Genomic DNA, 16739 nt, shown 5'->3' on the forward strand with positions numbered 1-16739 from the left:
GGGGTTTGAGTCTGTTTTGGGGAAGATCAGTAAGGAGGGAATTGCAATAGTCAATGTGGGAGATAAGTGCATGAATTAAGGTTGCAGTGTCTTGTGTGAATTCTGGAAATGTTTTTAGATGTATGTAACATGATTTAGATATAGAGTCAATGTGAGGAACAAAGGATAGGTGTGAGTCAAGGATAACTGTTTTAGAAGGATTAAGTTTGAGTTGGCGAGACATTATCAGTTTTTAATTCTTGAGGACTGAGTTCTGGCACCTCTGCCATAAATATTTGATTGCGCCCAGGTCTGGTCATTGAGCAACCCATGACATATTGATAACAGGGAGTGAAAATAACCACTCAGTACCATTAAGTAGTGATTAGCTTTCTTGCCTTCCAAGGAAATGACTGCACACAAACTATGCCAGGAAATTGCTCTACTGAACAACCAGAAACAAGCACTCAGGACTGTAGTTACTTATGTTGGCACCACATGTTCAGTTGTTCGTTTATCGAGAGCACGGTGAAGGATGATTCATCTGACCGTATTATCTTTCTCCACCACTACATAGTCCATTGGCTGTGCTATTTGCACCCCTGAACTTGCAAAGTACATTACCAGGAGATATTCACTGCAATCAAACTCTGATATCCTGCTCTGTGGAGTGCTTGTCTGACCATTATTGATTAACCTGGCTCCTTATGCCCCAAGTTGAATTTTGCAGTCAACTGATCTGTACTTACCTGATTTGCTTTGCACTTTGAATTAATGCACAAGTATCCTCATCCTGCAGTGTGCTGGTGCTGATGATGATTTTTGCTTTCCATGCGGACATCACTATTGTTCAAGAAACAATAGATGTCCTGCCAAACATATCCCAACATTTACCCCTGTTTCAAATTCGAGTTCTTGCAGCCATGCTATCCATAAGTCTAGGTAACCAGGATTTTATACAAATCGATGACCTGCTGAGAAGTTGTTTGCTTAATTAACGCATAAACCACATCTATGTGGATGCTTTCAATATGCTTGGTGTCCCTCATTTACCCAGGTGTTAATTTTTTTTTATCCACTAACTGAAGGCTTTATTTCAATTGTTTGGTTGAAGATGAACGGTGAGTACTTAAGTGATCACCAACATTGTGATGTGCCAATGAGTTTCCTTCATGTAACAGAGAAAATTCAAATTCATCCATGTTTCATCCTTGAGCACTTCAGTTGGAAGCAATATTTATATTAGTGATTTTCAATGGACTATACTTCATTGCTAATTTGCAGATTATTCATTTTAATATTGTTTGAGTGCTGTATTGTTTCACATGGCTACTGTTTAATTTTATGATGTTGTGTGTACTGTTAAAGATGGCCTTTCTAGTGCACATTATTTGCAGTATAAATGAGCAAGTCTGATATGGATAACAAAGACTGCTAGTGCAGTGTGGTACATAGTAGTTCCATACATGACAATTATTTCTGACTCTACATCCAGGATATATTGGCAAGCCTAGTTGTGTGACTAATTATAACTCCTGAGAGGGATTGTAACCTTTGGGAACATATGTTACTTTAGTTGTACAATTAGAAGTGGCTTTAAGAAATATATTGAAACTACTAGTAACTCTACTAATTAAGCCATGTAATATGTATCATTTGGAATTGCAATAACTAACTATGGTGCATTGTTGACACAAGTTTTTTTTTATGAGAAAACCATTATGATCAAGGCAAATGTTTGTTGCATGCAACTCTGTACAAGAGTTCTGCAGCCATTACATGAAAAGACGCCAATATATCTTAGACTTATCTTAGACTTGACTTGATCAAAGACCATCCCTTTACGTTTTCCCTCCCAGCTGTGGAACAATCAGTGTAACATGGTTTTGTTCAATAATGGGAATGGAATGTTCGACAAGTCTTTGCTCCAACATAGTTGTGTGCTATGCTATCAGGCCCAAATGAGAATAATGCAGGCAAAGTGACTGATTTGGGTAATCTTGTGTTACTTTTCTACCTAAAGCTGGGTACACACTACAGAATTTTCCACCAACTTTTTATGCCAATCGATTTTACATGCGATCGATGTTCTGATCGCTCGGTCCATGGACTGCATATAAACTAGCCTTGTTTAGGACGATAAAGGGAAGAGCGGACGTCCCTTTAGCGACTTTTTACAGCCATGTTGTCGTGAGCAATGACTGTAATTTCGTACTCACTGTTGTGGATCGGTCGGAAGTTTATACACACTACACAGTGGAAACGAGATTGGAACGAAAATATTAAACGGTACGACCAACCAAATGAGGCGTTAATCGTCCATTTGGGCAGACTTTCGACCATCGTGTCACTGCACACACTGACCCGACTTTTGAACGAGCGGTCGTATGTCAGCTGATTTAGCTGATTATTGGATGAAAACTGTGTAGTGTGCACCTAGCTTTACACGTACAGCTATGTTACTATGTCATGTCCATTGTTGCAGCTTCATGCATTTGGATTAATTCTTTGTCAAACAGAATACAGTTAATGTATATAAATGAGCCTACAGTTGCACTTTTCTGTGCATACAATGTTTTGCAACATGTTGTCTATACAGTGTGTACCCACTACAGCACAGATAGTGAGAAACAGAAGACAATGCAGTCTGGTATGTAAATAACAGAGTTTATTACATGTATTCCTTATAAACCTTACTTCCCCCAGAGAAGGGATAAGGAACAATTCAAGCAAGCCAATTAATGATGAATTAATTTGCTGAATCTAATCTTCCAGTGTAACCATGCTAACCTGTATATTGCAGTGATTTACCAGGCATGATTTCACTGCCCAGCTTATAATCGGTTTTTGCTGTTCTCAGAGATCAAACAGCAATTTCATGATCATAAATAGACAACTGTAGAATTCATACCAGGGTCCATAGAAGAAAAGAGAGTTTCTAATACGTTATATCCCAGAAAGCAACAGGGTCAGCAATTAACTTCATCTATGAATAGGCTCTTTATATATATTTACAATTGCAATCCGTTGCCATTTATGGAGAGACATTCACAGCTCCCTGCTATTTTCACAAGTTGTCACTATGAAAAAGTCTAAAAGAGAATCAAGTTATAATCTTAGACATTAGAAGGACTCTATCTGACCCAATAGGATAAGAATACACGCTACCTCCATGACCTATCTTTGTAGGAATCACTTTTAATGGTCCAAATAGAGCCTGGAGTTTTGCTGTGTAATATTGCCCTGTATAAGGTATCTGGAGTGCTCCATCTTTCATGCTGCACAGGATTATATTTTTATCTTTCTGTACCTTGTAAGGCATATTATATTGACTCTGAACATACACAGAAACTGGTGCACTTCTTAACTTTCCTCTGATCAATGCAAGTCCATCGGAGGGGACATGGCGTATAACTTGGAGCATCCACATTAGGCAGTGACTAAGTAACATGCATACTGGCCTTTCCTTTCTGAAAGATGGATGTCTATATTTCGGGTGTGATAGGATTTATCGCCATTGACTATGCCGACAAAGTTTTCAATGCCAAAAAATAGCGATGAGTGTGACAGTGACAAGCTGAAAATATGGACTTACCATATAACTGACAGCCTCTGTTTCCGGTAGTTTTATTTATCTCCAAAACAAAAATGTGACTTTTACATACATCTACACTAAGAAATGACATCACTTGTAATGGGCCTGCTGGAAACGGCACTTTTAAAGCGTCAATGGCTGGACCCAGTGCCTGGATTACATTATACATAGTCAGTGGCGATAATATGACTATATTATCATATTACCACATATTAGACTCTGCAAAATAATTCAGGCTTTTCATACAAGAAAATCAGCAGGGCTTGTTAAGGTCTTATAAAGTACAAGGTCAAAATAACTAGTTACAGTACATGGAGTCTGTTGTTAATGGAGTTTGCACAGTTCAAGTACTGACATAATATGCAGCCTTGTATATTTCTTTATGGTGTAGGTGACTACATTGCATATATAATAGTACTTGCTTGATAACACCATATGCATTGCTCCTATGCAGTTATATGCCTTTATGTTAATGACTGCTATTAGTTCAAAGTCACAATGAATGAGATAAGCTGTAGCCATGCAGAGTAAGATGTTGTTACCCAATGTTCTGCGGTTTCTGGACTGATCTTCATGATTCTAACTTCCTTATGAATCACAGGTCTAGTTTGTATTAGTATAATGATGTCCTGCGGTTGTTTTCTTGCACAGGTATTCTTACTAGGTAGTTGGAAGGCACATAACCCCTTTGGCCGCCCACTTCTACTAAGCTCCACTCTGGACTCCCATTCTTGTCATGTGGCTCCAGAACGGTCACCTGCTCACCCTCCATAATGCTGACTTCATAACTGCTGCGAGCAGTGAATGAATATCCAGCAACAATCTGTAAAGTAAGCAATGGCCATCAGTACACAAAGGCAGAATAATGACAATAAAGACAAATTGCGCTATTGCCAATTCGTTTTTGCATTCAGCTCAATAAATTGTTTTCAGACATATGTTTACAATTACCAGATGCTAATCCGATCTATACATCTTAGATATACACATAGACGCATGCCTTTAAAACTTGGAGCAAACAGCTCAAGTCAAGCATAAAGAGGTACTCAAAGTGACAGCGCAGGAGGACACAGAACGCACACAAAGACAAACAGACTTGCCCTGACATACTGATGCAACTGATACATTTGTTAATGTATATTCATATTTATTTAGTAGACTGTAAATTATTCTTTGGGTGGTACATTGGGTAAAGTTCAGTGACCATGTGATACGCTTGCGATAAATACCTGACATATACTATTGGATGTTTACAGTATTGGTACAAGGACTTTGCCATGGTTAACTGAGAAGCTCTTGTATTATTAAGAATTAACAGAGTAGTGGGAGTTGGTGGAAACATTAAAAGAAATGATTGAAGAGGGTGCAAGTAAGTTATAGCACAGGGAAGAGTGGAAGAGGGTGCAAGTAAGTTACAGTACAGGGAAGAGTGGAAGAGGGTGCAAGTAAGTTATAGCACAGGGAAGAGTGGAAGAGGGTGCAAGTAAGTTATAGCACAGGGAAGAGTGGAAGATGGTGCAAGTAAGTTATAGCACAGGGAAGAGTGGAAGAGGGTGCAAGTAAATTACAGTACAGGGAAGAGTGGAAGAGGGTGCAAGTAAATTACAGTACAGGGAAGAGTGGAAGAGGGTGCAAGTAAGTTATAGCACAGGGAAGAGTGGAAGAGGGTGCAAGTAAGTTACAGTACAGGGAAGAGTGGAAGAGGGTGCAAGTAAGTTATAGCACAGGGAAGAGTGGAAGAGGGTGCATGTAAGTTATAGCACAGGGAAGAGTGGAAGATGGTGCAAGTAAGTTATAGCACAGGGAAGAGTGGAAGAGGGTGCAAGTAAATTACAGTACAGGGAAGAGTGGAAGAGGGTGCAAGTAAATTACAGTACAGGGAAGAGTGGAAGAGGGTGCAAGTAAATTACAGTACAGGGAAGAGTGGAAGAGGGTGCAAGTAAGTTACAGTACAGGGATGAGTGGAAGAAGATGCAAGTAAGTTATAGTACTAGTATAGTATAGTACAGAATTCTACTGCATAGGCATGACAAGGCTCTTTCTGCAAATAGCTTTGAACAATGTTTTCCCTGTACAAAACATATTATAATGGCCTGAAGACAGAATCCTTCTTTGAAATCATGACAGTAGCATGCTTAAAAGGTACACTTATGCAACAACAAAAATGCATATGATTACAAAAATAACCTAACAAACAAAACTACAGGATTGGCAAATGTAAATATGACATTTTTTCATCTACTTGTACATACTGATCTCTGTGCTCCTTTAATCTCTTTGCAGTGTCAGTAAATACTTTGACATTACACGCACATTTTACTCTTCATAAAGTGACAGTATGGAGCGGATGCAGAGTGGCACATACGCTAGTTTGTATAGCATATCTTGCGTGACATAGCTCTACGCATGCTCAGAAAGTGCAAAAAGTGGGCACATGCATATGCTCCTATGCAGGCTTTTGCAATTCTGGCAGTTATGTCCATCTGCACCTGTAGAGGTGGGACGGGTAAAGGGAAGGGGCGTTCTAATGTAGTGTGACAGAAGCACTGGGAAAACGGTAAATGGCAGGAATATAGTCCTCAATGTCATTTGCATTTTAAAAACCCCAAGGAGATTGTTTGTGTGTGGGAAAAAGCTTCCCAAGGAGTGTGTTCAGCTTTAGGATAAGCCGGTAAAAGGGTCCCTGGGGTATGAATGGAGGGAGAAGGGCAGACTCCATTTATAAGGCCAGTTTTGGGTTTTCAGGAGTCAGGAGTTAGGTGCTGTTAAAAGGCTGCTACGCAGTTCATTCAGTATCTCAATACCTGGGGAGGAGGCCAGATGGCTCCTGAGAGATACTGCATTTTGGGATCTGTAAGATCTGTCATTTTGTATGTGTGTAGGTTCCGCACTTTAGAGAGGAAGTTACCGTGTATAAGTTAGATCTCATGTGACAAATAACCATAGCATATTTTACTTCGCCCTTATTTGTTCTATAAAAAAATAAGACAACATGAAGAAGCAATATATGAAAAAGTAAGTACACCTCACTTGTATTAATAAAGAAAATCTGATCTAGGTGCTGCTAATCAAGTGTCCTTCATTAACTGATCATAAGGAAGTGCTACCACCTATACTGTATATAAAAGTAGAACATGTGGAAGTTCTGTACGGAGCATTCACGTTTGTATCACCACCATTGAAAGGAGAAAATCGGGTTTGAGTCATTACCACTCCAAGGAGAAAATCAGGTTTGTGTCACCACCACAGAGACCCATAATTAGAGAAATGTGTGTTAAGAATATCTTTGACACCAAATGTGCAGAAGGAGGCTATCATGATTCAGTTACCCAGCATAGTTGGAAGTAATCCAACGTCGCCTCTCTTCCCCCCTTATAAGCTCCTCCCACGCGCGTATCCAAGACTTCGCACGTGCTGCCCCCCTCCACTGGAACAAGCTCTCTCCCTCCATCAGAACTTCCCCATATCTGTCCAGTTTCAAACGGGCCCTAAAAACCCACCTTTTTCTTAAAGCCTTTCTGTCTCCCACTTAACTTCCTACCTTATCTTCTGCCTCCGTCCCCCTACTCTCCCTCTCTCCCCTGCGTCTCTCTGTCTGTCCACCCCTCCCCTTAGATTGTATGCTCCTCTGAGCAGGGCCATCGCTCCTCCTGTTTCCACCACTTTTAACTCTGCTCTCCAGCTACTTAGCCCTCCTCCTCAAGGGTCCTCCACCCCACGTCCACTCTCGCTCCCTCCGCCCCCCTGGGGGTCTCCCTGTCTTCCGCGTCCTCCTTCTTGGGCCCCGTCGTCTGCGGATCCTCCCTCCCCCTTCCCCGCCCTCTCTAGCTGTGCATTGAGCTTACTGAGTTACTGTTTACTGTACTGTGTTGTCTCCCATTGTATTGTAATTTGTCCCTGTACGGTGCTGCGGATGCCTTGTGGCGCCTTATAAATAAAAATTAATAATAATAATAATCCCAGAATCCCATCCAACCAGCCCTAGAATTAGCCAGCCGGGGCTGGTGCCATCATGGCTGGGGAACCCGCAGCAGGGGGCTAGATTCTCTAGGGAGTTGGGGTCTGGAAAATAAATGCTGTTAAGAGTTGGAACACTTTCCCACGCTATCAGAAACGCAAGCTCCAGGTTATAAATAGACCTGCCGGCTATTAGAATTTTATTATGCAGGTTTTGACAGCCGCTATTTTCGTGTCGATATTATTTCCGTTGGTATTTCTACCTTTGTAAATACATACCCAACCCCTCCGGGGATCAGGGGCTGGCTGGACTGGTGGGCAGGGGGCATCTGCCCTCCGGGCCGGGCCGGTCCCGTAGTCGGCTACCTTGGGTTGAGTCGTTCAGTTACCTGTTTTTTTTTTCCTTCTTTAACGTTCCTAATTGGCTGCTGAGAATAGTCTCACCCCCCAGGCTAAAATTTGCTACCTAGCCCCTGCCAGGAATGGGGACAGTAATCTGTACATGGAAGAAATGATACCTTTTTAGGTACCACTATTTATACATAAACAATCAAATATTGTAATGGGCAAGAACTCTTCAGGTAGTTGAGAGTGAAATTTGAATAAAATGGAAGTGCTCAAAGTGTCACGGCAATAGGGTTTCTGGGGTTTCGGGACCCCTGGGGCTAGCTGTGGCAGGAGTGTAGTAGAAACTGAGAGGCCGGATGAATGCATTGCTCATAGAGCTTGCTCTACACACAGAAGATAACAGCTGGAATCTGTACACTAGCTTATAGAATGAAGGTGAATTCACACGAGGAATAAATAACCAAAGTATTTATTTCAGCAGGCAGAATGAAGCTGAGTTCACACGAGGGGTTAATGGTTTGCAGTTCATATAACAGCAACAAGATGAATCTGAATTCACACAAAGGGTCAATTGTTGCAGTTCATAAAAGCTACAGGATGAAGCTGTATTCACACAGAGGGTTAATGGTAAAAGTCCATATAACAGCACATCTGATGAAGCTGAACTCACTCAGAGATTTAATGGTAGAAATCCATAGAACAGCAACAGGATGAAGCTGAATTCACACGAAGGATGATGATTGAGATCTGCATAGAGCAGACAGGATAGAAGCAGCAAACAACAGCAACTGTGGGAGTCTGGAACCAGGAAGTAGGAAAGTGTTGCATTAGCAATTTGCTGAGTGTAGGACTCTTATAGTCTACAGAGGAAGCCAACTGGTAGATGAGATCAGGATATTTAGCAAATGTCTCACCCAAGATGGCAGCCTCCAGTACTGCAGACAGAAGTCACGCTTGTCTCAGGATAGAATGCTGCATTCGACCAGGAGTGAGATGTACGGTGATATGGAACAGCCGAGTGGTATAAACAAGACTAAGACCCCGATTTGTGAAACATAGACAGGTTAGTTTTAATGTTCTTGGAACGTTAAAACGTACCTGTTGCCAGCAAGGTATTTTTCCTTCAAAATGCAAATGAGCCTGGAGATTAAGCACGTGGGAAATATAGGTTACCCAAAAATGGGGTCAGAACAGATGGGGAACCTTTCAGATTATATAAAAGAATGTGTATCCTATAATTGGAAGGTTTGACTAATAATAGGGAGACACTTATCTTCTAATTGTCACCCAACCAATATAAATAAGATTACTTATTTCAATGTAGAGTTTTCTATGTCAACCCAGTGTTTGTCTCTAACGTGAAAATGCCAAAGGGTAAGGTGGCTCAACTGAGCTGCTTGGTAATATTTAAGAAGATGTGGCACTGCCAAGATTTCACTGGTGGAGTACAAAATGAATACTGATGGCTTTACAGAAGGGTGTATTTTGTACCATATAAATTAAAAGATTTTGAATTGTAGGTTTGAAATATCAGAGGTGATCACTGATATAGAAAGTGAATGGAACAATTATACGATCCTGGGAAGAATGTTCATATTGACTGCAACTCCTACACCCAAGACCTGAGAAGAGTCTTGGTTGATTGAGAAATTAGACAGTTTACCAAACATCTAAATCTCTCTAAACGGATTAAGTAATGATAACTGTTTAGACAGCAAATAACAGAATTTTGTATACCCTGTTTATGATGGAAATTTCAGAGATATCTGGGTTTTTATGGATGTTAGATGTCAAAGATTACATGGAAATGGTAAATAGTAATAGGAATAATGGAAACCCATGCCGTGTACCATTCTTGATCTGAAATATGGCTTTGGAGTTGCCCGGAAGCTTTCGTTGATTCAAATACGTCTTGTGAAGAGGCCAGGGATCTTCAAAACCCCCAATGAGGTCATCATAAATGGCTAAGCAATCCTGTCAGAGACACTCTCTGCATCTAAAGACAGCAAGAGAAGTGGAGGACATCTAGACTTGGCTATGTTCATCAAGTTAATAAACATTATTATATTATATTATGCAAAGTCTAAATAAAGAGGATTGATGAAGACGTTAAAAGTCACTATGCCCCAAGTGTATAATATAACAATACGTCTGAACATATAACCAATAGCCTTAGCCATAGTGTACACCGTTTTAATTCACTTGAAACTGGATTTAATGTTTATAACACAAAATTTTCCACATTTGTACGTTGGGAATAGAATTAGAAAGAAATCAGTTATCAAACATAACATTTAGCACTAATGGTGGCAAAATTGTATAATTATGATAACAGCTGTTATGTGGGGTAACCATTACCATTCTATGCAAGGCAGCACCTCAAGGTGCTGACCTAGGTAAATAGTTCCTGAGTTAACCATTTAGTCAACACGGAATCAGGAATATCCCAAATTTGCTATTCCTCCTGTTTTTTTTCATGGTCCTTTTGTCGCATCTTTCCGGATCAGGATTTCCTTATGCATTTTATCAGTTTTCTATGTAAGGTTGTCTTCAGTCTGAATAACTTCATCTACTCTATTCTCCAGACATATTGCCTTATTTGTTCTGTCTGGCAGGTCACTGCAGTCTTGAAACTCGGTGACAGCTTTCCTGGAAAATCAGCTTTAGTAGTTACAGAACCTTCATTATCAGGCTCTGATTCTTGCTACTGTGCTGTGTGTGACATGTCTGCAATGTTGGGACCCATGTAGTCAATGTTTCTCTTTTGAAATAACTTTTTCACCTTCTTTGCCTGGCTTTTTCTTCAGGGCAGAAGACATAGATATATAGTTGATGGTGGGCTTAAACAGACGTGTCCTTATTAATCACTTCCAGGTCTGCACCTGGAGCTCCTGTCCTAAGCAACCATCAAGGAACTTGGTAGACGTGTCACCTGGAAGACCGTTGTTCTAAAGTAGGAACTCAACAGATAATATCGAAGGTTGTTGCACATCTTACCAGGAGTGGGTGTCTCAAGAAAAGATCCCATCCTATGATGCTTGAAGAAATCATAAATAGGCTAAAGGCTACATCTAGGGATCTACTGACCTCTGCCAACATTATAAATGTTAAAATGTATGACTCGCACATCGGAAAAAGACTGAACAACTATGACTTTCATTAAAGGGTAGCCAGGAGGCACCCATTTCTCCACCCCATAACCACCATTAGATTTTCAAACTTTAAAAAACTGAACAAAACACAATGCTTCTGGAACAATGTGGGCAGATGACATGAAAGTGGTTTTAATTCACAATGTCATGTTTGGCCATCACCAAACACAGTTTCATCACAAGTACCTCATACCAATCTTCAACCACAGTGGTGAAAGGAAGATGATTTGGAATGGTTTCTCAGCCACGGATCCTGAACAACTCATAATCATCCGGTCCGCTGTGATGTTCTCTTCATACCAGAGCCAAGTCCAGAACTTAATTTCACCGAGTTGCTCTGGTAGGACCTTGAGAGCTGTGCATAAACAAATTCCCTCAAACCAGTGCTGTAATGAGTTTGCCAAAGTCCTCAAATGTGAGGTAAAAGATGGCTTAACTCATACCAAATATGATTATGTCACATTATTGCTGCTAAAGGTGTTTCTACAAACTACTGAATCAAGGGGTGTAGTTTTTCACACATTGCTTTACATGTTGGCTTATTTTTGTTGCATAAATAAGGACATAGTAAAATCTGTTATCTGTTATTTGTCACATGAGATTAAGTTTATAAGCTTGAGGACTGGGTGCTTGTTAATTATTTCTTGAAATGTAGCAAAACAGATTTTAAAGATTGTGTATTTTTCATATGACCGTACATATAGCAGCTTAGTTTAGGGCACTGCTGGAATCTCTCCATAAACCTCTCAGAGCATGTATGCCCAGTCATCACAGAATGGTTGGCATGGTCAGATTATTTGGGAAATTCTACTGTCTAATCAGGGATATGAGTGACAGTTGCTATAACAGCTGTCCAAAGGATTGCAGCAAAAATACATTTCTAAGCAGCAAAGCCATTCCCAGAGCACATCACACCTTACAATGCCCCACTGTCCACAACATTGCTGAAATATTGCCAGCAAAGCTGGCTCAATAATACAAAGCTCATGTGGAACTAGGTTACTAATGGTAATTAGTAACCATCTGGGAAATTATACTGCTGAGTTGTAGCTTTATTGTTTTCCTGGACTGGATACTTTGTCTCCCTTACCCTCCTTCTCCCCGTCTATAATAGCTGATACATGCAAAATTCTGTAGAATGATGAATGAATTACATTGGAAGGTACTGATAGCTGGAGCCATATTGCAAAGAGGTTTATAAATAGCCAAAAGCCTTACCAGTACTGATCATATGTTATAATACTGGCATACATAATGTCAAATTACCCAATAATGCCTGTTTGGGCAGAGGATAAGCTGAAATTGGCAAATGTCATCTGAAACTGCACTAACAGGTGCACATGCAATCTGTCCTGTTTAGCTGCAAGTGTGTGACCAAACTGGAAACCTTTATACCCGATATACCTTCTGTTTCACACTCAGGAAGCACATTTGGATACAAAATGACACCACACAATCTATTTTGTAACATGTCCAAATGTTACATTTTCCATCTTTTGCTGTAATGTAATATCGAAAACATTTTACTGCAGCTATGCTTGTTTTGACTTATTAAACTCTGAAAGCTACCGATGTGTGTAATGTTTTTAAGGATGTCAGAAATAACCTCAGGATACATTAAGACAAACAAACAAAAGAAAACATATGAATTTCTGTGGGGAAACACTATAGTCAAGTTTTGATCTGTTTTAAGTACAATTGTTACAAAAGAGAAACACTCAGCATACATGTGAGTTGACAGACAGAAATACTACACTATACACCAATCAGCCACACCATTAAAACCACCTGCCTAATATTGTGTAGGTCCGCCTTAATGCCGCCAAAACATTTCTAACTTGTCGAGGCATGGACTCCATGAGATCTCTGAACAATGGCAGACCTACATTTTTGGGTCCCTGAAGCTTAAACTGATTTGGGGGCCCCTTTGCAAACAGCAAAAATAGGGCAACATCCAACAAGATCCAAAGGGCCTTGCTGCCCTTGCAAGGACCTTGAGGCACAAATGGCAGAGAACAGGGTGGTTGGGTGGAGTCCTTGAAAATGGGCCATACAGTGAGTCCCTTCTCACCAACAATGAGATCTGGGTAACCATTATCTTCTTCAATGGGTGTTGTTCCATGGCAGATCACCACAATTTTTTTTAAAAATGTAACCACTACATCCCAGAATTGCTATATTGAGTTATCTCATTTGTCAAAGTCACAGGTGAACAAATATTTTCTAGGCTATGCCTTATAGTTTCAAGTTATGGGGGATGAAAATTAGGGAAGCCCTATCACTTGTTCCATCTGAAAATTTCTTTGTAACAATGCCTTTGGAAGCATCAGAATAAATTTAGGTGATATCTTCACACAAACCTTTTACTTCTGATTTATAGTGTGCAATTCTGTCGTATCACATGGACTCTCGGTTTTCCTGCCCAAGGTCCGGTGCGCTTACCTGCCTGACGATCGCTGCATTCCACTGCTGCCGGCCGCCATGGTGCTGTCAGACCCGATCCTCTGATGATCTTTGCTCCTCATTCATTGGAGACTCATTCATTACCCCCTCTATTTAAAGCACCTCCCTTCGGTCCTCTGTGCCTCTTCTTTTAGTCAGCAGCCCTACTTGAGTAAGGATGTGGCTCCCCGTGCTCTACTATCGCACCAGTGTGCATTTCTCCACTTTCCCGGCGGTTACCTGTCCGCAGACCATCCCACCTGAGTTTGCAGTTCTACTAAATCTGTGATACCCTATCCACAGTTGCTGGTTCCTAGCTGTCCATCTGAACATTTTCAGCTCTTCAGCAACTGTGTTCTCCCAACAGGTCTTGCCAGGTACTCCCTCAGAGGGCCGCGACCTGCGAAGCAGAGGCTGCAAAGTCCAAACTTCCTGCAGGGATCCCTGGCGAAAACCATCTGCTTCGTTAGACTCCGCACATTTGGTAGGGGTAGTGCCAAGCCCAGCAGATCTAGGGGATCCGATAATCTCATTGATTGTTATTGTGACATGTCGGCTGAATTTTCTCGGAGTTCATTAACAATAAAAGTAAAGATGAAAGCAGAAGATAACCTTCAAATACATCAAAACCAGGGGTTTGGAGTTTCTTACTTATTTTGTTGTAACACTCCATCACTTCTTCTCAAGTGACTGTTAAAATAACATATTCCAAATTACCAACTTGTTGTATAAATTCTTTGCATCTCGTTTACATTCAGGTTTCTCTTCTGAATCTTCAAAAATTTGTTTGATTGTTAGTAAGATACCTGTATATCCATTTTTAATTGCCCGGACTGCTTCATAGTGTGCAGACCGTCTAGTTACACTTGAACTATTTAGAGAAAAATCTAAATTGCTGTGTGTGTTTAAAATCTCCCATCTTCGTAGAAATCCCAAAAAAAAACCATTTAGCTCCTGCAAAATAGTCAACAACTTCAAGTACAGTAGGCACTGCTTTTTTCTCCAACACGGTTGAGTGAATTGACTGCACATGGTACATAGTCTGCACATCTATTAATGTTTTTAAAGAGAGCTTGCAGCCCTTTCTCAGAGCTCTCCATGTAAGATGCATTATCGTAGGACTGACCACAGATATTTTCAAGTGAAAGGTTATGTTCACCCAGGAATTGTAACATTTTGTTGAATAAGGTCGTGGATGAATGGTTTTCTATTGGTAAAAATGTTAAATATTTTTCACAGATTTTTCCATTATAGCAGTATGAAACCACAATTACCAGCTGGTGAACATGTGTCACATTAGGTGTAGAGTCAACAATAATGGAGTAGAATTTGGTGTCTAGGTTGTTGATTTTATTCACAATTTCATTTTGCACGTTTTTCCCATGATTTCCATCAATTCTTCATACACGGTTTTTGACAGGTAAGCAGCATTTACATTTTCATTTTTACCTTTCCAGATATTCATGTAAAAATGGGTTAACTCTGCAATGAGTTCAATTGGCCCCATGACGTTTCCATTATTTTGTGAGCCCCTCTTCTCCTCATGACCTCTAAATGACAAATCTTTTACTTAAAAACTTTATAACAGCTACAACTCTTTTCAGCACTTCAAAATAGTACTGAATGTTTTTTCTCATCTGTTCCTCAAGTTGCTGATCCATCGTGCTTTTATTTGACTTTCTTGCTACCAACAAAACATCCCACTGCTATGTTCCTGTTAGGTCATTATCTTATATGCAGCTGCAGTACCTCAATACCACCAGAGGTGCTGCTGTTTTGCCATTGAACATTCCACCTCGCCTGCAGGAGATAATTTCCTTCCCTGATTAGTGCCTGCACCTGTTTCATTGCTTTATATATCTGCCTCAGTCAGTATTCCTTGCAGTTCATCGTTTGTACCTGGCTGCTAACCTTGTGAATAACCTGCTCCAGCTTGTTACTTCGGTTTGACCTCTGCTTGTGACCTGACCATTCCTGATTTCTGCATGGATTGACCATTTGCCTGTGACAGCAACTACGAATATCGCTGCCTGGACAGAACCTTCGCATGGTATTTTACTCTGCCCTTCATCTGCGATTTCACTTCCAACCTCAGGTTCATGGTGCCTGCTGTCTGCTCCTCAGGACTTACCTGTGCTCACTGTGTTCCACCATCCAGATTTGAGCTTGATCTGGCCTCTGCTTGTTCTGTGATGCTCTCCACATATGCCACAACTGAATCTTGTTGCTATAGACCAGTGTTTCCAAAACCCAGTCCTCAGGGATCCCTAACATTGCAGATTTTTCAGGTCACAAGTGAAATAATTATACCACCTGTGGATCTTTCAAAATGTGTCAGTTAGTAATGAATACACCTGTGCTCCAGCAAAGTGATATGGAAAACATGCACTGTTAGGGGTCCCTGAGGACTGGAGTTGGGAACCAGTGCTATAGACTGTACCATTAATCACTCCCTGCATCCTTGGCTCAAACCTAGATGTCTGAAACAGATCATTGCTTCAACTGAGTTGCTGTTTACAGATTCCATACACCTATTGGCTTCCTTGTATATTTGCATCAATAAACATACTTTGTTTTATTCCAATACTTCTGCCTCACCCTGAGCTCATACTAGGAATCATAACAGTTCCATGCTATGTTCATGATTCTCCAGAGTTCCGAGTACATTCATCCAGTCAGAGAACCAAACTGTTGTAAATGACCATTGGCATTTAGAAAAGAGTTTGCAAACAAAACAGTATATGCAGCCTTTACTCTTTCAGTAAACCTACCAGGACCTCATTACAGTCTGACCATATTTCAATCTTTTTTTCAAAGTATATGCTTGAGAAACTTCTGTTTTTCTCTTTGTAAATCCTGCTGGATTCAGTATATACTGTACATCATCTGGTTTTTTTTTTATTTTGAAGAAAACTGATGTCTTGAATTAAACAATTGTGTATGAAGTCATTATGAACTGTTATGGGCCAGTTTGCGAGGTCACTATATTCTTTGAAATCACTGAACTTGCTTCCTGTTTCCTGTTCCTGCTCTGTCTCTTCTTGTTCCACAGGACTTTCATGTTGATCACTGTGATCGTCATCTGTATCAAAAGTGTCAACAGTGGGTTGAATATTGCTAGAAAGAGCTCCCATGGTTTGTGTACTGACACTGGCTTCACTGGTGCTCGCATGGCTTGTTTCAGCTGTAGGCGTTGACAAACTTTTACTTGATACTGTTGAACTATCAAACTTGACATAATTTGATAGTTTTTGACATTGAGAAAT

General features: G+C 40.4%; 1 protein-coding gene across 1 annotated transcript in view; it reads right to left on the bottom strand.

The window, feature by feature from the left end:
- Positions 1-2632: 2632 nt before the first annotated feature.
- Positions 2633-16739, bottom strand: part of ARHGEF37 (Rho guanine nucleotide exchange factor 37) — a 93643-nt gene continuing 79536 nt past the window's right edge. Inside the window, exon 14 of the mRNA XM_075209608.1 lies at positions 2633-4397. Coding sequence (XP_075065709.1) covers positions 4188-4397 — 210 coding nt within the window. The 3' untranslated portion in view covers positions 2633-4187. The remainder of the gene's footprint in view (positions 4398-16739) is intronic.

The sequence above is a fragment of the Mixophyes fleayi genome, chromosome 4 (assembly GCF_038048845.1).
Source record: "Mixophyes fleayi isolate aMixFle1 chromosome 4, aMixFle1.hap1, whole genome shotgun sequence".
NCBI classification, from domain to species: domain Eukaryota; kingdom Metazoa; phylum Chordata; class Amphibia; order Anura; family Limnodynastidae; genus Mixophyes; species Mixophyes fleayi.